At 40.1% G+C, this 22333-nt stretch overlaps 2 protein-coding genes across 2 annotated transcripts in view; both read left to right on the top strand.

Annotated features, from left to right (window-relative positions):
• Positions 1 to 22333, top strand: part of LOC142342638 (DNA-directed RNA polymerases I, II, and III subunit RPABC3-like) — a 569350-nt gene that overhangs the window by 184961 nt on the left and 362056 nt on the right. The gene's annotated exons all lie outside the window — the stretch shown is intronic.
• LOC142342953 (uncharacterized) lies at positions 1927 to 10142 on the top strand. Its single transcript, XM_075394632.1, has 3 exons — positions 1927 to 2008; positions 2054 to 2261; positions 8859 to 10142. The coding sequence occupies exons 1-3, from the start codon at positions 1927 to 1929 to the stop codon at positions 9559 to 9561; spliced, it is 993 nt and encodes a 330-aa protein (XP_075250747.1). The 3' UTR covers positions 9562 to 10142.

Raw genomic sequence — 22333 nt, 5'->3', positions numbered from 1 at the left:
AAATAGGTGGAACTATGATCGGAAAGTACATCGAGTTCCCAAAACAAATATGTCAAACTAAGAGTTCAATCAAAATCCTATGAGCTAATAGTGGATGGCGATGAAGAATTTTTCATGGTTCACTCCAAGACCAAACCAGACGAGTGTCAACCACTTGAATAAGAGCATAAGAACTTCTGTCCATCAGGTACTTCAGGGTTACTGCAGACCGTGTAATTGACCACCTGGTTCAATCTTCCTTACTACGTGGGTTACTTCCAGCAGTCAGTTCATCTAAAAAAAGTCAATGCTAACCTCAGAGTGACGTGTTCTAACTCGTCTCCTGAAAGCAGAGCTGCCAATAATACTCTTAGTAGAAAAACTCGCTATGAAGGCGTCTGTGGTCATTCTTCTTGATGACCAAGTCCAAGAAGATTTTAATATAGTGATTGATCTATGTAAAACTACTTATTTTTTCAGAGTAGCTTTGCTGATTTGATTTAATGCCGAGCTGTAATCACAAGCAATTATTAGAGTTAAAAATTAAAGATGGCAAATTTACCACAGAACTTAATCTGAAATAATTAAAAGCTTGAACCGGTCAAACTGTATTCTCGAAAAAGTCAATTATTTTATAACTCTCTACCCGACTCTACTGAGCAATCCGAGGAACTTGAAATTGAGGAAAAACTATTACCGCTGAGAAAAACCAAGATTGTATATTAGTACGTTAATTTAGAAGCAGGAAATTGCGTTAAGAAAGAGTCCCGAATGCTAACCGTATTTTTGCTGCTTATCTTTTTGATGTCTTGGGATAAATAAGTCCGAGGAACTCTTTTTTAACCTAATCATATGAGAAAAGCCTCAAAACCATTTTTTTAAAAACAAGTTCATCCGCTAATTGAAAAGTAACCTCCATTTTTAGCTGATAATTCTAAGTTTCATTAAAGGTTCTGAATATGCTCTGTTGGGAGAAAGTCAGAACTGCCACTGATTATCAAGATCAATATTTGTTGAATTAACCGCCTAGAAATTTCCTACCTTTTTGCCAAAACTCTTTTATTCGATACCAATTCAAAACTTCTGAGAAATAACGCAAGGTTAGTATTTTGCTGTATTTTCTTGATTTCTTAATTTTTTGAAGATATCTTCAAGCAAAAATTTTCATTGCTACAAAGTTTTTTTTATCTCTTTAGATCTGAGAAATTTTTGTACAACAAAAATTTAATCGGATTTGTTTCATGGAAATTTTTTAGCGTCACCGGATTTGACAAGACGTCTGATAAGATACTCAATTCTACCAAAAGAACTTTTATCTTTGAAGGTCTGATAAGACGCACCGTAAGATGAGCATTCTTTGTACTAGTGTTGTTATTGCTTCAGATCTGATAAGACATGTTATATACCGACAAGTGCTACAAACAGAGAAAAGAGAGAAAAAAATTAAAAAGAAATAAATTACGTCAGGTGAAAGAATTTTTTTTGCATTTTTTTCGAGTTCCATTCAATTTTTACGATGTATTTCTTCAATCTGGTAACTCGACTTAATAATTTAGCCGACGAAATCTGGTCCATGTATAAAATCAGTCAAAAGAGCCTATGAACACCAAGTAAATTGCGCATCTTAGGAAATTTTTTCAGTTTACACTTTTGCTATGGCACTGGATATTATAGCAACTATTAATCCCATCAGGGCAATGAGCGTTTGTGTATTTTTCAAGTCAAAGAACGCTATAATAATAATCTGTTTCATGCTGTAATTTCTGATTATAAGACTTTCTATCGTGTAAGGTCTGAGATCTAGTTGTTGTCTTATCAGGCCTCATAGTAAGCCGTTGCTGGTATTTGTGGATCACTGGGGTACCTTAGATTCCCATGACAGTCACTTGCCGTCACAAGGCGTTAACTACAGCTGACAGGCGGATGACTAATGGCTAAACACTTGAAATGTATAAGTGCCCGGGGGGAGGATTTTCCCGGAAAATAACGGAGTGGAAACCTCCTCCCGAGTGCTCTAGGGGTCATAAAAGTTGGTCGTGAACTAAAAAGTGGTCAATATTTGATTTTTTTTCAGACTACAACTACGTCACTCTGTGTCTGGGAGTGAAACTGGTTCGCAAACTGAGTATATACGTCATCACAATGTACCTGCCCTCAATATCCCTTGTGGCCCTAAGTTGGGTTGGCTTCTGGATCGATAAGAGGGCCATCCCAGCCAGAGCTTCTCTCAGTATCACTACGATCTTGGCCGAAATAACCCTCATTACCGGAACTGCCAATCAGTAAGTATTACTTAGAAAATTCGATTTTGGGGGCAAAAATTCAAGGGGGGAGGGGGGAGGAATAGATTTTAAAATACGTTACGTGACTCTGCTTGAAGCCCTGGGAACTTCTGGCGTTTATCGAGACCGCCTATCGAGTCACGTAACCTTAGTTAAAACACGCAACTTGCGCGTTTTAAGATATGACTTAAATTCATGCAAGTCAACTTCAGGCACTGCAACAAAAAGTGCGGATCATTATAGCCTCCCCCCAAACCCCCCCCCCCCCCCAGCGTAGTGATATGATACCCCCCCCCCCAATAATGGTAAATATACCATAATGGGGGGCTATAATGGGAAAGACCCAAAAGTTCTAACCCTCTATTCAAGTGCAAACTGTCAATTTATTTAATAAGAAACAAGAAAAAGAAATTCTGAATGCATTCCATCTTATTTCGACAATATCCGGTTCAATTCTTTTAAATCCGGTCCCATTTGGGCCATTAAAAGTGGATGAAATTGACCATCCGATCAATTGGCCAATTCAACCAGCTGATGCTGTTTGTGATTGACTCTGTAATCGATTTAGCGCTACAGTTTCCATGATCTACTAAAAGGGTAAATTGGTACCTCGCAATTCCGGACTTGGGGTGTTTAGGAACGTTACTCTAAAATATAGAAACGTTCTGATGTATGAAGCTTCACGATGATTGTTAGTGGAAACCTTTCAAAATGTATTGTTTCAAAATTAATCGGAAATGTGGCTAATTTTTTAGGGAATATTTTTCTGATAGTGATCAATGTGAGCTTCGTTAGGCATTTGAGGACTAAGAAAAGAGAGAACGGATAATACAAGAAAAAATCCCAAGCTGAAGACCCTAGTAACCGAAGAATTCAAGATTTTGCTTGAATCTTGCAAGCAATATTAGAAGGGAATAGCTACTACTTCCATTCTGCTTGCAAGATTCTTGCAAAATTTGAATCCGCTTATTACTAGGAAAGATATTCCCAGACCGAAGGGTCCAAAAATACAAAATATATCGGTACAAAACAAACTCCAGAAAAAATCACGAACCAGAAAAGTAAAAAAAGTCCAGCATTACAAAGTTAATCCCAAAACAGAACTTTTGACTGCCGAAGCCTTCTCAAGCAATAGATTTAATCAGAGAAAATGTCAATAAGGATTATTCTCAAACAAAAAGCTTTCCATGAAAAACAGCGTCAAACAGGAAAATGTTCTTGGAAATTATGATCATGAGTCCCAAATGAATTTAGGATTCAAGGCATTATTGTTCGTCAGTTATCTTAATTTGTGATTTATATTTTTTCGAACCAGCGAATCATAAAAGGGACATCAAGTGCTTAATAAAGCACAGTTGGGACAAAATTATGTTTTAAACAGTTTTTCTTTGGTCGACTTGCGATTGAATTCTCGATGAGTGGCTTGTTTGTTTTCCTAAATTGCTTTAGACCATTTTGTTATGATTTGATTAATAACGCTGATATATTTTGTACCCAGCAATTTCTTGTTGAGATTTTTTTTCTGTTATTTTTCGCGCCTTCCCAAGTCAAGTCAAGATCTATTATTTAAGAAGTAAAAAAATATAATTAGATATAGTCATCTACGCATTCCTTGATTTTCAGCCACTTTAGTAGCAATCTGTTCACATACATTTAAGAAACTCAACAACAACAAGTACATTTTGCAGGCTCATCTTTATTTTTGATACAAACTCACGATCACATAAAGTGCTTGTAACCTACCGCAAGAGTCGTTGGTTATTCCAAGTAACTTGGAACATAAAATCACTTCCCTCCTGCAGGAGAACGTTATTGGGATGCATTAATTAGAACTTTAAAAAATGCCAATGTTATACCTCTGTACAAAATTGACAACGAAAATGAATTCGGTAATTATAGACCAATATCACTGCTCCCAATTATTTCCAAAATTGTTGAGAAATATCTACAGAAAAGGCCCATTTCTTTTTTGGCTAAGTGCTCGGTAATAAACAAGGCACAGTTTGGATATCAGGCAAAGAAAAACACAATTGATGCTGTGGGAGGTTGTTGAAACAATAGGAATTTCTTTGTGTTCGAAAGAAAGTTACTATGGAGTTTTTATTGATTTATCAAAAGCTTTTGATACTGTGAGTCATGAAATTTTGCTCCAAAATTGTTTTGCGTATGGTCTGAGGGGGAAAATTTATGACATTCATAATTCATGTTTGACCAACAGAAAACAATGTGTTTCATTTAGCAAGCGGCGATCATCCTTCAAAAGCATTTTTTTGCGATGTACCGCAGGGTTCTGTTTTAGGGTTGATTTTTGTACAAACTGTAACGTAATTATTTTTGCTGATGATACAAGTATTTACGGAAAGGTGGATGATGGAATTAATGATACAAGATAAAAAGTGTCAGTTTGGATGGAATCAAATAAGTTTGCAATAAATATAGATAAATGCAAGTTTATAAGTTTTGTTGCTACTAATGAGACACCTGAAAGAAAATTTCATGATTACAACATCGAATTTGTCGACCACATTAAGTTTTTGGGTGTATGTATAGATTGTAAACTGAGCTTCAAATCACACATTGAGAAAATAGTTATTCAGATGAAATCATTAACAGCGGCCATCTATCAGTGTAAAAACTTTTTCAGCAGACACAAATTAGTCCGATTATGCAAAAATTACGTTCAACCAATATTACAGTAAGGGATTTTGTTGTATGGTGGAGTGGCCAATAAAAGCAATTTTTTGTTTGTTATTTACAGCTAAGAGATTCCAATTCATCGATGAACTGCAATGTAAACATAAGTTGTTATCTGTTAAAGAGGTACACATATATGAACTGATGAAAATTACTGTCAAGAGTTCTCAGCCATGAACATCCAAGCAATTTATTAAATAACTCATTTCCTGAATTAATTAAAAAGAATATACAATTAAATGAAAGAACTCATCTAGTCAAAACAACATTTTTGCAAACGAAGCTAAGAAACAAGTCAGAGATAAATAGATTAGGACGCTTGTTTAATGTTTTAGCTAAAATGGATGAAAGTATTGTTCAAAAACTATGCTCTTTAATGCACAGGATTTAACAATATTTTTACATTGTTTTGGAGACTCATTTATTATAGATAAAAGGTTTTTTGTTAACCTTTTTTGGTAAGTAGTAAAGCGAGCTGCAATTTTTTTGTAAAATTGGTCTTCTTATTAAACCTTTTCTTAGATGTTTCTAAGTTTGATTGGAAAGTGGTATTACCAGGGTAAAATATGATTTTAGGGGGTTTGAATTAACAAATAAGTAGACTTTGAGAAGAATTAAAAGGGATCACTTGACAGGTCTAGCGACCTTTTGATGTCCTTTCGGGTTATGTTTTGTTGTTTGTAATTTTATAAATGCAAGCACTGGAATAAACTCGAGAGTTAATTTATTATTATTATTATTAACGAATATCATAATAACAAAAAAACAAAAAAAAATAAAAAGTTCAATCCTTGAAATAACAAAAACAAAAAAGAAAGTAAACAGACCTGTCCTTTCAATTCGTGAAACCATAATGAAATATGGTCTACATCTTTTGTGAAGTTATCCTTCAATTTTATCCCTAAATTTTTTTTGAACTATTTGAAACAAACTGACGTAGATGTTTGTCATACGAAGGTATGTGATATAAGGCTTCAAGATAAGAGAAATTTGAGGTTTTTAAAACTCTTCAGTAAGAGATCGTTAGCATTTTCTCGGATGACTCATTCCTGTGATAGGACTATTGGACAGGAGCGGTAGGAGGCCTTTTTATTAAACATTTTCTTAGGGGTTTCTAAGTTTGATTGGAAAGTGTAATTACCATGGTAAAATATGATTTTAGAGGGTTTGAATTAACAAATAAGTAGACTTTGAGAAGAATTAAAAGGCATCACTTGACAGGTCTAAAGACCTTTTGATGTCCTTCGTGTTTTGTTTTGGTGTTTGTAAATTTATAAATGCAGGCGATGCAATAAACTTGAGAACTAATTTATTATTATTATAATTACATGTTTGCCGTAAGCAAACAGCAAACGAAAACTACGGATTATTCTTGTTTCTTTATGCTGTTTTCTCTTAAGTTCTGCCGTTTTTTTCCACATTCTGTGGACTGTTTTTGACTCACAAGGACCTTGATTTATCGAAGACTTTTAACCTAGTTGTATAATATATTGAAGCCAAATTATTTCATTGGAGTCATAACTAGTGGAAAAAATACAAAATTGTATTTGTACAAGTTAACCAGTATTCAGATTTCCCACATTTTTTGAATTAATGCAATTGATCACATGTACTTTGTGTCCCAAAAACGCAAAAACATAATATCCCAGCGACCAATTTTTCTTCTCAATTATCAAGTACTGTTTAAACAAGAAACTGTATCAAGAACTCTATTTGTGGTAGAGGCCTGAACAAAAATTTCTTTGCTTAGTTTTGTAGTATAACAGAGCTGCTCCAAATGAGCGAACGGATAATTAATCCCGCCGCAAAGCAAATCGACCGCATACATTTAAGCTTAGTTACCACCATTCTTAGCACAAACCAAAAAATTAACGCGCGCTTAGAATAATAATATATTAGCGTTTGAGCCTTTACATTTCTAATTATTAAATGAGCCTCAGTTTAGGCTTGGATTATCCAGGACCAAATCCAAACTAGAAATAGAACTAAATATGAGTAGGCGCCGCTAATACTGCTCAATTTCCCTGCTCTCTGACTGATATTTGCAACTCAAAACAGATGCATCTGATGAAAAGCAATAAAATCCCCTACAAATTTCAAGGTTACAAGAGCAGAACGGGAACAATTAAGGCGCCTACGCACGGATGAACATGCTCAACATGCTCAAAGACTCCCAGTTTTTAAATATTTTTTAAAAGAAAAAATAATAATAGTTTCATGAGATGAGCAGACTTAATTCTCTCGATTTCGCGGCCAATAGGAAAATTACGAAACCGTTTCACTTTAAATGTGAACGTGGTTTTCGGACCCCTATCGGCCCGATGTTTCGCTGATAATGATGAGAAGAAGAAGCAGGATAAGATTTTTATTGTTCTGAGCTACTCCGCAAAAAATGGACCTTTTTCATATTCGCAAAATGTCAACTATTTTATCTTCTAAAAAATATAATTGTTTAAACAGAAGACAACAATTTAACAACTTGCATATAAACAAAATTTTCTTCTGCTATTTTTTCTAAGTTTTTCTGATAAACTCAACAATTCGTCAATTTGCAACAAGAAGTGTGAAACCAATTACCCCAACAGCTCATCCCCACACCACTACTCATTGGTAAATAGTAAGCTTGTACTTTAAATTTTACTCTTTTATAAATTGAACTTTTTCAGCCCCCCAATCTTTAAATTGAAACTTATAGCAGAAACAGGTCTTAGGCATATATCTTTGCCTTCGATTTGATATATCCTTTATCAAGTTAGATCGGCATACATAAGGAAATCCCGTAATGTGTGATCTGTAGCAGCCCGCTCTAATTTGATAGTTTATCCCCTAAGGGTTGAAATCATTGTTGAATGTTCAGCCGAATTACGTCTAAGGGCTATCTTTTGCTGTATGCAGAGGAAGCTTTAAAGAATTTTTTTGTTCTGTTATATTCTTAAAAAAATTAAAAGTTTGGTTTTGAAAGCTCCAATATCTCATTTAAAAACTCAAAAATAGATTAGAATTAAAAACTTTGCAGTATTTCGATCGTGTTTGCGCAAATATGAGATCAGTTTTCTGCACTGGAAGAATATCATTAGCAAGGTTTCCAGGATTGCAAAAAAATATTAAATATTAGTTTGTTAAATATTTTTCAGAAAGTTTCTTTTTTCGTTTGTTTTTTTTTGGTAGGTTTTCTGAAAACAGATATTGTCTTCTAAAAACTTCTCCTGTCTCCATGGTTATAGAAAATTCTTATTTCATATTTTTGGTATCTGCTTATGAGCTAAGACACAGCCAAATTTGAAAATTTTTGGCTGAAAAATGTTTCTTGTTGAAAATTTTAGAGAAATTGATAACCCTTCTCTTTGGTGTGTTACAGAAAAGTTAAGAGCTGAGCAAACAGTTTCTAGGTTATCATTAGTAGGCAAACAGTTTCTAGGTTATCATTAGTAAATAACATGAATTTGAAATATTTTAATCTTGTTTCTAATTCTTTTTTAAAACTAAACATCACCGACAAAATGCTATTAAAAAATGATAATCAACAAAAACCTTCTGAATTAAAATTTAGGACAACGAACTCAAGATGCTAAACACATTTCAAGCGACTTTTTCTGAATCCATAAAGCAATGCCTTTTGAACCAAACATTAAAATGCACAAAATTTGGTCATTTCGTTGACTCTTTATCCATAATTGAAAAAGAAATGTAGCTCTTAAAAGGTAATTGCCCCCCCCCATAACCCTTCGTTTTGTATATGATCATAAACTCAAGATGACCCCAGATACAATCGGCAAAACAAAACAAATCTACAATTCATTGCTATCTAGTTAAAATAAAATGCAGTTCAAGCAATTCATTCAATCGCTAAAGGAGTCGATAATGTCAAAATGTGGTTTTTGTGCAATTTTGTTTACTTTTTAGGTTCCCGGGAATCGCCGACCTCAAAATGGCCGACCTCTATTTAATTGTCAATTTCTTCTTCGTATTCGCCAGTCTGATTGAATTCGCCCTCGTGTCATACGAGCCCCCCGTTCGATCTCAAACGGCCCGCAAAACAATGGACTTTGCCAAAACTATTTTTAAAACCCGACAATCCAACCTGCAACCTCACAGCGTTTCCGAAACTTCCAGTATGAAAAATGGAGAATTTGGCCACAGGCCAGACGGCAAAGGAACGCATGAAACAAGTTTCATAACCAAAAGCTGTATTAATGATAACAGTAATAACACAAACGATTCTTTATGTGTGATTTCGAACAAAATTGTGAACAGAAATTCGATCACAAGTTCTCCGAAACAGAAACCGAAAACGTTGCGATTGCAAGACAACCCGATAGAAGTCGTCGTTGACATGCACGACTTTTCTCAAGTTCGAAATCGGGGTGCTAAAAAGCCGAAACGGGTATCAACGACGAATTCACTCGGTTATCACGAAGACCGGGTTTCAGGTGGGCGAGGGAAATTGTTCGGGATTATTAATTTGGACTCGTTTTCGAAAGATAATGCGGACGAAGTTTCGAAATGGTTGTTTCCGTTAGCTTTTACTGTATGGAATGTCGCGTATTTCGTAATGGGTATGACTTTAGCTGGTAGATGGCCGTTCAACATTATTCTTGGGACCTGATAAACCGAAATTTTTAAAGAAAGTTAAAAATTGTTTCGGTCAGGGGTCATTTTTATCAAATACTCATCGCATTTTGTGCAGAAAGATTTCAGTTTTGAAGAATTTTGTTCACAGTTACGCAATAACCTTAGGACAATAATTGGCGATTCGTTTGTCGTTTGTTTGTGAAACAGGAGTATCTCAAAAAGCCGCCGGTCACCCAATATTTCTCTAAAACATCACACTCTACTCCCCTTCCCTCTTTCACAGCCCCCATATCCCCCCAGAGCCTACTCCTTCCCGTCTAGGACGGCTCAGAAAAACCCTCCGATCCATCAGCTAACTATCGATCAATTATAGACTTTTAACTTCATCTACCCAAGCTCATTTATCACCGCTGCAATCATAGCGTACTTCATTAAACGTCAATCATTTCGAATTATCAACTCAACCGCTTCTGCTCTTCAAACTGAAGTTACACAAAAACTTTTTTCATCTGCAGCTAAAAATCAGCCAGCTTCAATTGTTATCTGCGTTTATGTGCAAATTGTACAGATTAAATGCTGTTTATAGAATTTAGGTTTATGATACTTCTTTTGAAAGCTATGTTTTCAAGGCTGCGAGTTATATCATTGCAAGAAACTCTAAACTGAAAAGTATGAATTCTTTTATTTCCACCCGGTAGAATATAATCATAGTGATAAATTTACACCCTTATACTACGTTGCCATGATCCATATATGGCATTCGGGTTCTATTACTGAAGAAATTGAATTTTTCAATCGCTGAAAAACATTACATCCTTTTGCGAATCAATAATAAAAAGTAATCTGAAGGATAGTAACATAAATGGTTTGACCATAGCAATTACAAAAAACAGAGCAATACAAGTCCTGAATTACGTATAAGAACAAAATTAAACATTCATAATTCTTTTTATGAAAAACAATGTTACAAACAGAATTGGTTTACTAAGAATGTGTTCTATAAAGAATCCGATGCGACCTGTAATTGTCAGTAGTTAATAAAGTAATAAACAGAACAACAGAATGGGACAAAAATGAAAAGCTTTCTATTGCTTTTGGACTGCACATAGCGCAGATATCATAGACTTCAGTAGATCTTTTCCGCTAGTGCACCCCCCACCCCTATATATCTGTTATTTAGCGCCACCACCCCCCAAAAAATCCAAGTTTTTGCGAATTGTAAGAGCGATATTGGCAATTCGTTAAAACAAGAGCGTCTAGGTAATTTGAAGGCATTTTTAGGGCATATTTTTTCCTAAAAAAAGCCTTTTTATTTTCCTTTTTATTTTAGGGCATATTTTTCCTTAAAGTAAGGCATATTTTCCTTAAAAAATTTAAAATCGAGTCATAATTTGTATTCAATAAACACCAATTATTGACACAATGCAGAAATTTTGATTGATGCTTACGTTATATGCAACAAATTCTGGTTGAAATACATAATACTTTCAAACTATAACTGTGCTAGCTTTTAATAAATGCATATTGTCCGTATATCTTTATGTATAACTTACTTAGCTTTAACAGTATGTTTAAACATGTATAAATGGGGGTGCCAAACTGAGCGTGAGCGATGGCAGAAAAGATCCACTTTAGCCATTGAATAAAAATGATAAATGGTTTTAATTATTTCTCGTTTGAATACAATGGGAACTGTCACTAAAACGGTTAATTGAAAAAACAATCAGAAGAACAATAAATACGGTCCAAATTTAAAAACAAAATGAACAAATACATATTGAAAGCAAAGAGATCTGAAGTCATAAGAAACCATCACCAGCCAATTGAGCGATTAACACTGTAAAATTTGTGAAAACCTACTTTTTCTCGCAAAATGTCGCAATAAAAATGGATACAACTTGAAATTCAAAAATCGGTCCTAAACAAGTTGTTAGCATCTATAATGGCTTGCATTTGAACACCATTTGGTGAATCGAATGTTGGTGGGACAAATTAAGGTGGATTTGAAAGTTGAGTAGGTAAAATAGTGATTTTCTGGGGGTGACCGAATTTATAAAAGTTAGTTATGATTCGGAATTTACCTCAACATGCTCAAACTTGATAGGGAGTTAGTGCATACCTTGAGGCAAGTTCCGCTGTTGTCAATTCCAGGGAATTTGTTTTAGAGATACCATGGGGGGAACTTTAGACTTCCAAATAAGGCTTAGATTCTTGAGTTCATAGTTTGACCGGTTGATTAATTGGTAGCGTCATGAGTCTGATACGGCTTTTGTGTTAGTTTGAATAGCTTAAGTAGAAGTCAGCAATGTATAAAGAAGGCGTTCAGGTCATTCAATTGTTCTTTTAAAGTCATAACGAACTCTACGTAAGTGAGGACCATTTGTTGTCCATAGCAGCGGTTTGAACAAAGTTGTTGTTCACGCGTTGTAATACGTCGTGATACGAGTAGTTGCCAAGAGGGAGTAAACCAACATGGTTGTTGTTGTGGCAGCAGAGCTATAGAAGGCTCCAAATAACTCTGACATCGTAGAGGAGTTCAACTTAAGTAATAAAAAAGAGAGAGAGAAGAGCTGTTGTGAAGTGAAGTTGGTCTTTCTTGATAGAAGAAAGACTTTTGTAAAGAATATCGAGAGCCAAGAACGAGAGATTCGTGAGGCTGATATCAGAGCAGATAACTTTACTTACTCAGTTTGATTTAGAGAGTTTGGGATCTTGTGATAAATTCCATTATCTTAATTTGAATTAATTTCTGTTGCTTAAAACCCAAATTGATTTATTCTTGATTCTGTTGATTTATACTATCAAATTATATCAATTTATCTTTGAGCAACCGAGTTGATTCTGAGCCGGAGACAGAGCAAGCCGGGGACACCGTGAGTAAACTTTGTAGAAAACCTTTCCACCAAAATAAACCTTTCAAGTTAGGATTTCGGGTGGTAGTGTCTCCCCGCCTATTAACCTAGACTAAATACGAAATTCTACAGTGGCGCTCCTGGGTGGGCCGGTTCTCTTCGAGTACACTTACAATCAGTTGAGCACGGAGAGTAATCCGAGCTCCGTTCGTGACGAAGAAGTCCTGTGTTCATAAGTAAGCAATGAACGAAAACGAAAGACAGCTTTTTGCGGAGGCTGTGGTCGTGGCTCAAAACCAGTTAGCGGTTAACAACACAGCTGGCAGGCCCGAAAAGTTCCCGTCGGCGTTGTTTCCCGATTGGTTTTCATGGAAAGCCCACTTTTCATACCTCATGGACAAACATGGTTGGACGGATGAGCAGGCTCGAAGCACAATACCTACCCTTCTTGTTGGTTGGGCGATGCAGGAGTTTAATGCCATGCCCCGACACTATCGAGTTCAGGAGCAAGATCAACCCGCTCCCACTCTGGCAAGAATGATGACGTACTTGGACCCGAGGATGTCACCCTACAGGAATCCGAGGACAGCGAGAACAGAGTTCAAGAACTTGGCCCAGGGTGAGAAAGAGGATATTCGAGAGTTCTCCAGACGGGTGAGGTCGCTTGGGGAAATTGCCAATGCCACCATGAATGCAGCTACGAGGGATAACATGAACCGAGAGCAGTTCATCGATGGGCTGTTTGATCTAGAGATACAGGAATTGCTTCTGCGGGAGGACCCCAACACGTTCAATGATGCTGTTGATAGGGCCCTTAACATCGACGCAATCAGTCGAGGATCCAGAATGAGGCAGCGCAGGCGGTTGGCAACCACCAGGTACCTTCAACAGTCAGACCAATTCGTGGAAAGACATCATGTTCAAGCTGTGAGTGGACAAATGGAACCCGACATGATGAAGGTAGAAATGGACGAGATGAAGAAACAAGTAAAGAATCAGGCAGACATGATTAAAGGGATGTCCGAAATGATGACTAAATTTGTCAATTCGGTAATCCCTGGACCACCGAAAGAAACAACAGGAGATCAGGACGGAAATCCGCGCCGATTGTTCGACCCGTACCCCGAAACCAGCCGCTACGGCCAGAACTTTGGCAGCACCGATAGGAAGCAGTCTGGGACCTTAAAGCAAGGAGTCCGCTGCTACAATTGCTCTAAGATGGGACACTACGCGCGGGAATGCAACGAACCAAAACAGAACCATTTAAACTAAGACGGGCCTGGAGTCTCCAAGGATTTAGGAAAGAAGGTTTCATCCCGGCCGAAAACAAGCAAGATTCAACTAATAACCGTGACACTTTAAACGATATAGAAGCAGTCAACAAACTACCGGAACCACGGTTTCTCAAACCCAAAGTTGCAGTGAAGGGGGAACCAGACAAACGAACTGGAAGTATTACAGTTACGGGGGAGGTAAATGGGACTCCAATAGAGATTTTGGTGGACACAGGAGCTTCAACCAATATGATAAGATCTTCCACATTTGACCAACTTAAGGAACCGCGAAAACTGATGCGGTACCGTGGACTACTGGAGGCAGCTGACGGTCGGTATGTAAACGTTACAGGATCAGCAACAATTCATCTCAAAATGGGTGGTATTGATGACGAGTGTGAAGTCCTTATAATTGACGGACTCAAAACGGAAATGATTCTCGGACTCAGGGATCTTCAAAAGCATAATTGTGTAATCGATTTGCAGACCAACCAATTGTGGACACCCCCAGTGGAGTCAGCTATAATACCGTTGAACAGCGGAAAATTGTGGGGAACTTCGCAGAATGGTAACACGAAGCCGACACATGAAGCCGAAACGAGAGAAGCGGTCCACCAGATCCTGGAAAAAGTTGGCAAGGAAGACCAAGTAGAGGTTATGATGGCCTCTGGGAGTATCTACGATGAGGATGGTGAGCATGACGACAACTTAGGACCTAACAGAGAAGAGGAAGAGGAGACCTTAGCTGAAGGGGCGATTAGAGGCCAACAAAACTTATGTCTAAATTCAGGGGATGAGGTCAAGATGCAAGCTGGTGAAGATGTTGTTCCTCTAAATTCACCTGAACAGGAAGCCGAGCAAATTTTGAAGAAATGTGCCCCGGAAGCACGAGGAGATCACTGGATAGCACTGCGGGACCTTGTCATCAAATACAGAGACGTGTTTGCCTTGGATGATTCCGAGCTGGGATCTACCGCCGTGGTCGAGCATCGGATTGAAACGGGTAGCAGTAAGCCTATCAAGGTACCGCCACACCGAATCTCACCAGCTAGGATACCAATCATCCGGGAAGAAATTCGAAAAATGTTAGCGAGAGGGGTGATACAGCCATCAAGAAGTCCGTATAGTGCGCCAATCGTACTACAGAAGAAGAAAGACGGGAGCTGGAGGTTCTGTGTGGATTATAGGAAACTGAATGATGTCACTGTGAAGGATGCCTATCCGATGCCTAACCAAGCCCAAGTGTTTGACGCTCTGAGAGGAAATGCATTTTTCTCTTCTGTGGATCTAGCAAGTGGATATTGGCAAGTTCCTGTAGCCGCCGAACATAGACATAAGACCGCTTTTGTTACCCCAGACGGAGGTCTCTATGAGTACGTCCGAATGCCCTTTGGCCTGTCAAATGCGCCCGCAACCTTCCAACGACTTATGAACGAGCTATTTCAGCAGGGTCTCTACCAAACTAATCTCATCTTTCTGGACGATGTCCTCACCTATAGCAAGACGGCAGAAGATCACTTGAAGCATCTCGAAGAAGTGTTCGTGACGTTACGTAATGCAAATTTAAAATTGAAGCCGAAGAAGTGTCAGCTTTTCCAGAGACAGGTGGTGTACCTAGGTCACGTCATCGGAGTAGATGGAACGTCCCCCGACCCCGAGAAGACGTCAAAAGTTAAGGAATGGCCCGTTCCCAAGACAGTGAGAGATGTCCGGTCCTTTATTGGATTTGCTAACTACTATCGAAGATTCATCAAGAACTTTGCAAGCATCGCCAAACCCTTGCATGATTTGACTAAGAAGAGTGCACGATTTGAGTGGACCCCAGCTCAGCAAGCATCTTTTGACCAGTTGAGATTAGAGCTGGTGACTGCCCCCGTTCTCCAGTACCCAGACTATTCAGGTTCATTCATTGTAGACACTGACGCCAGTAATGTTAGCATTGGGGCAGTACTTTCCAACGAAATCAATGGAGTGGATCGACCCCTGGTGTTTTCGTCACGAGTGTTAAGCAGGACAGAGATGATGTACTCGACCACCAAAAGAGAGGCTTTGGCGGTAATACAGGCCCTGAAGTGGTACCGACCATATCTGTTGGGCGTTCCATTCGTCCTAAGAACTGACCACGCCAGCTTGCGTTGGATGTTTCGACAGGACGCGGATGGGATGACTTTCCGGATGATTCAGAAGCTTCAGGAATTTGACTTCATGTTTGTGCACAGAGCAGGCAATCAACATGGCAATGCTGACGGTTTATCAAGACGCACGTCAGAAGAACCAGACTGGGCTCCCGGGGAGAGAGAAGAATTGACTGGTAGTTGTCCTGAGCCTGTTTCCCTAGAAGTGGCTTTGGCAAGAACCCGAGAATCCTGTGGAATGATCCGAGAAGAAGTGGGAGGAGGCGCCGACTCGGAGGAAGATGCACTGGATGGTCAAGCAATAGTTTGGAGTAGAGAGACGCCTGATGTAGAGAAAATGCAGCAGGAGGACGAAGCTATTAGCAGAGTTTTCCTGTGGCTCCCCTATAATCCGGGAGGAGATCTTGAGAGTTTTGGTTCCAACTTAGTGACGCGAGAAGAAGCAGTGCAGCATGGGCCCGAAGTATTGGCATATTGGTCTAGATGGAACGAACTCACCGTGAGGAAAGGCATCCTCTACCGGCGATGGTATTGCTGGGACGGAAAACCCCCAATACTTCAAATCGTTGTTCCCGTAGTGGGCCGGAAGGAAATTCTTGATCAGTTGCACGCATCCCCAGTCAGTGGGGGGCACTTTGCTGTAGAGAAGACGTTAAGGAGAATCCGCCAACGTTTCTGGTGGCCACACATGAGACAAGATGTTGAAAAGAAGCTAGCTTGGTGTCTGCCGTGTGCAGCTAGGACTACAGCTGGGAGAAAGAGGATTGGAGGACTTGTGCCATTTAAAGTTGGGATACGATTCCACACGGTTGCAGCAGATATCTTGGGTCCAGTTACGATGGCCAACGAAACGCGAGCCAAGCACATATTAGTCATGACAGATTTGTTCACGAAGTATGTGGTCAGTGTCTCATTGAAGGGTACTGAAGCACCCGATGTAGCAAAAGAGATTGTGGAAAGTTGGATTTTGCGATTTGGTGTACCCGACGTACTTCACACGGATCAGGGAAAGAACTTTGGGAGTGAGCTCATGCTGGAGGTCTGCAGGCTGTTGAAAATTGATAAAACTAGGACCTCACCATATCACCCTCAAGGCAACGGGCAAGTGGAGAGGCACAATCGGGTGATTGCCGATGTCATCTCGAAGTATTGTGCGGACAACCCGCGAACATGGGATAAACTGTTACCCTATTTAAGTTTTATTTACAACACCACAATTCACAGGACTACACAAGCAACTCCTTACAGCCTTGTGTATGGACAGGAGTGCCAGTACCCCATAGACTTATTCTATCCAAAGCCCCACGACGAAGAACTTACAAGAGACAGCTTTGCGGAGGATTTGTCACGCTTATTCAGAGAGGCTCATGCATCCGCTAGGGAATCTCTAGGAGTAAACCAGAGGAGGCAGAAGGATCAATACCACAAGAAAGTCTAATGGAAACCATATGAAAAGCAGGACAAAGTGTGGGTTTACTCAAAGCATAAAGCAAAATCTCGGAAGTTCTTCCTACCGTGGGAGGGTCCTTATGTAGTTTTAGAACGAACATCGGAGGTTAATTACAAAGTAGCGAAACCAAGTCAAATGGCAAAATGGAGGATACTACACTACAATATGCTCAAACCGTACCTGGAGGAAGGCGATGCTTGGAGCCCAAAGGAAAAGAAGAGGACTACGGCTCCCAGGTCCGAAGGGTTTCTTGAACATCCAGGCGTAGATCAAGACGAGTGGGAAGAGGAGGGATTCGATCTACGCCCAACAGAGCAGAATGCCAGGATGCGACGCCTTGTACAGAGAAGGGAACGAAATGAAGGGGCTGAGGAGGACGTGCCGAATTTGGAGGAACTGTTTCACGAGCAAGTTGTAACGGAACCAGCCAGGGTACCGGAGGAAATTCCAACTGATGGGGGCAGGCTGGAAGCGCCAGTAACTGCTGACGATGCACGAGTAGAGTCACCTCTTCGTGAACCAGGGCAACTAGCCCAAGCCCAGCCATCGGGTGTTCCTGAACCTAGGGAGGTAACAGTAGTCTCTCAAGATACGGGACCTGCAAGACGACCCAGACGAGAGATCCGCCCAGTCATTCGGCTGGGTATTGACGAATAACTAATAGCAATGGGAGGAGGCACTACCACCTACTAACAACTTAACGCAACACTTTTTAGTTATCGACCCCAACTAACGACAGGCTGTTTAGGATTCATTCAACTGGACAATGCTGAATTTCAACCTCATTCTGATTTCAATTGCGGTGATGGGACCGATGGAAGCAATGAAGCTGGACGGTATCTCTTTCAATCATACGGCAGGAGCGGCTTTCACCACGGAGACGCCAGTAATCATAGCTAGTGCCATGGAGTCGACTTGGGTGTCCATCCCTTTTCCTATTCTTCCGGCTATCAACAAGACCCACCTAGACGTTGCCTTTCAAGAATTTCAATTCAAGTTTGCGAAACGCTGGAACGGTTACTACAAACAACGAATCTGTGGAAACAAGGAACTGACGCAGAGCTATATCAATGTCACTTACATAGCACTCAAGGGTATAGAATACGAAGTGGACGACATTGCTCGAGTGCTAGCAGAAATGAAGATACGGGCCGAAACGTTCATCAATGGTTCTTTACACATTCACAGTAGGGAGCGACGATGGGTGAAACCACTGTTGATTGGAGCCGCGGCCGCCATCGTTCTGGCTCCGGTCCTCAGCAGGGATTCTGTCACTACTTCTCATTCTTTGGATTTTGTGGAGGAAGGCAAGCAATTGACGAGTTAGGACGGGAGGCAGAGTTTCTTGACAAAGCTGTCAGGACGATAACTTTGGAAACCGGGGAGCGGATTCATTTGCTTGGGCATTCACTTAACAAGACCCAGAACCAGTTGAAAATGGTTTCTCACGATGCGAATGCGAACTTCCAAATGATCCGGGATGCGATGAATCGGTTGTTGGAGGAAACCGACGGAGCTTTGGATGGCCAGCGGCTATGCGTCAGTTCGAAACATCACGATGTCTACCAGGAGGCTTCACGATTTTCAACGGCCATGCTAAATTACTCGCAAGCTTTGAACGCACTGCGGGAGGAACTTATTGCTTTCAAAATCGGGTTGCACAACTTTGGATACATTTTAGATGATGCGTTGTCTTCATTGACAAGGGGTCTAATTCCAGGTACCCTAATTCCCCCAGAAGTATTGCAGAAGGTCCTTGATGGTTTGAAACTAGACAGGATGCGGGAAGCCATACCTCGATCCGAGCTGATGACCTACTACGGATTTGAGCTAGTGGATTCTACAGTGATAACGACCACGGGGATTAACGTACTCGTAAATATCCCTCTTCATCACACTAGTGGATTGTACCATGTCTATCGAGCTGTGGCGTTGCCCCAACCTATTGACGATGGAGTTACGGCAACCCAATATTTGTTCCGAAAGTCTCACCTTTTAGTTTCGGAGAGAAGAGACCATTTCGCTGAAGTGTCGGAAGAGAAAATTAATTCGCACTGTGTAGGAACTAACCGTCTGAAGTTGTGTCTGAAACCATTCTCAATGTCCCGAACGAGTGAAGCCACTTGTCTATCCAGCTTGTTTTTTGACTTACCTGCCGCCGCCCTGAAGCTGTGCCCGCAGGAAGTTGTTGTACTACCAGAGGAGCCAACAGCGGACTACTTAGACGATTCGACTTACTTGGTTACAGCGCGGTCTTCTGCCTACAAGTTCTTCAATTTTACTCATGGGTTGAAGCAAACTGGTTACCCAGTTCCTGGATGTCGTAGCTGTTTGCTCCGGCCACCTTGCGATGGACGATTTGAGAACCCCAGTGGAACTCTAATTCTGTACCCAGACCCCAGGACATGTCAGTACAGCAGCGGAATGATGATCAATATCCAGCAACATCCTTTGCTGCGCACCCTATTTGCTACGCTAAGGAAAGTGGAATCCGAAAGAGTAGGAGCAGAGATCCCCAATGCTTTTCGTGATCAGGCTCATGGAGAAATGCTAGAGGTTCTAAGACTTAACCTGATCGAATTGCCCGAAGAGACTGTGGACGAGGAAAGTATGGAGCGGATCTCTCGTCCTTTTGCCGAAGGAATTATTAACCAACACATGCCTTTTCATTGGAGTGCATATCATAGCCGACCAGCCAATGTTGTGGTGTGGTTCTTATTAGCCATAGTCCTGTTCTTCATGGCATACCTTTTCTATCGATCTTGTATGAAGAACCCCGCCCCGCTGTATAAGAGACTTTTCCGACAACAAAGGAACCGCTTTCCGTGGTCGAGGATACCCCGAGATGACAGTACTGACTTTTCATCGAGACCTGGCACCGGTCAACCTGGCTTTTCACCACCTCTTGGAGCTCCACCCAGCTTCAACTCGATTTTCGAACTGAATGAGGCGGCTATCTCGCCGGCGTCGATGTCGGAGACCCCAAGACGTGACACAAGCACGGGAATGGGCATGAGAGTGAAGAGAGTGTCGCTACCCCAGGAGAGGTCTTTCTCACCTGGTGAACAATTGCGTGGTGGGGAGTTATGAGAAGCAACCGGTTCCTGTACTAGTGGATAATACTCAGACTTAAGCTTGTATACTTTGACCTTGATCACTCTGACTTCGACTTCTTATGTGGTAGGCCTTAATCACCCTTTCATTCTAGTGTTTAATTAGAGTATTACTTGTTACTTTCATTGTATATAGATAAAAAGAATTGAAGCGCCAGACTAGAACAACCCCCCCCCACCAATGCAGTAATTGATATCAATTGTTTTAGGGAGTATGCAGGGTAACTCCAATGGGTTTTTACAACCCCCCCTTTAACTTCTAGGCGGAATGGGTATAAGACTGCGCTTCATTGTAAATATTTTTTTTTATGTAGTGTTACTTGTATATACGAGATCTATATGATCTTATTTGAAAATCCCAAACTCTCGAAAACTGATCGATGGATAAAAGGGAGAAAAACTAAAATATTTTAAGTATATAAGATACGTAAGCATCGGTAAGGCTACAAGAGTAAAGGAAGAAGTAAGTATGGATTAGAGGGTTGAAATATAGGGGGAGGCGAGCAAGGATTATTCCTTTCTGCGGTTGGGGAACACAACTCGTGGTCTCAGATCATCTAGTAAGCTTATGACATCCCACGAGCTATTCAACTGACCCGAATTAAATAGGCCTTCGACCAAGCTGAGAAATTCGTAAGTCTCGTATGTGCTGAACATTAAGCTATCAATTGAGTCAGGGTCAATGACAATAGTAAACTCGTAATAATTTGTGGGACTTTCCTGAATTTGAATATTAGAAAATCCCTCCCCAACCAAAGTTTCTAACGCCGGAATGTAATAGTTGGTGTCGGTCATTTGTATTTGTTTTGCTGTGATAAGATATAAGGTGTTGTTTACAATGAAAGCTTTGGAACAATGAGATATTTAAACAGTAGAAGTCAAAATAAGCACGCGTTGGTTGTACAAAGAAGTGATTTCTGTTCATTTTTTTGCTGTTGAAAACTAATGAGCTCTATTCAGCTTTGAGTTGATTGTTCTGCAAGCAATTACTAAAGACTAATGAGATTCAAGAAGAACGAAACTGGTGTAAGTGACCGAGGAGAGGATAAAATGTGTGGAGAATGAGAAAATCAGAAAGTAGACAATTCATTTTGGTTCTCTTTATCGTAACGCTAAGTTCAGTAACTTAGGCTTCAGAAAGTTGAAGAGTGAAATTATAACAGCCAACGCCCGTTCGTGATGGATCTAACAATGTACCCGGTGATCCCCGAATACCATCCGGATGAGTTCGAGGATGAGGAGAAATGGGTGTGGGAGTCCTTTATGTTGGGACTGAGGTTACGAATCAAAATGATCCGTGTGTACTTCCACTATCTGATAGTGGAGTTGAGGGAAGACGGTGGATTTGTCCTTCTGGAGGAGGGGAGTGGCCCATGGCACGAGCTGAGGGGCTTCCTATCGAAGGATTGGTCGGCCAATTCCGGTGAGATCGCAGAGGAGGGCGATGGAGCTAGTTCCTTCCATCCAAGTGTTGGCTCAGAGAGTATCGATTCGCTGAGGGTGGGGTCTACCGACAGGCTTACCAGCTACTCCTCCTACTTCGAAGAGCTATCGACGGAGTCGGAGAGTGGAGGAGTTTTTGAACTAGAGTCTATTTCCAGCGAAGATGACTGCGTTTTTGTCAGCTAAAGTTTCACGATTGGTGGAAAAGAGGCTGATTTGATCCTAAATTCTATAGTATATTATTATTAAAATCAAATTAAAGCGAATGGGACAGGGGGTCAAGGTAGTATGAGTATAGTGAGTAGTCTTTTTCTAAGTTTAGCAATTATTCGGGAGAATAATAGTCTAGAAGGGAGGAGTGTAAAATTTGTGAAAACCTACTTTTTCTCGCAAAATGTCGCAATAAAAATGGATACAACTTGAAATTCAAAAATCGGTCCTAAACAAGTTGTTAGCATCTATAATGGCTTGCATTTGAACACCATTTGGTGAATCGAATGTTGGTGGGACAAATTAAGGTGGATTTGAAAGTTGAGTAG

The sequence above is a fragment of the Convolutriloba macropyga genome, chromosome 7 (genome assembly GCF_964194025.1).
Source record: "Convolutriloba macropyga chromosome 7, txConMacr16.3, whole genome shotgun sequence".
In the NCBI taxonomy this organism is placed as follows: Eukaryota; Metazoa; Xenacoelomorpha; order Acoela; family Convolutidae; genus Convolutriloba; species Convolutriloba macropyga.
Note: the sequence above shows the minus strand (reverse complement) of the source record. Positions and strands in the feature narration are given on the sequence as shown.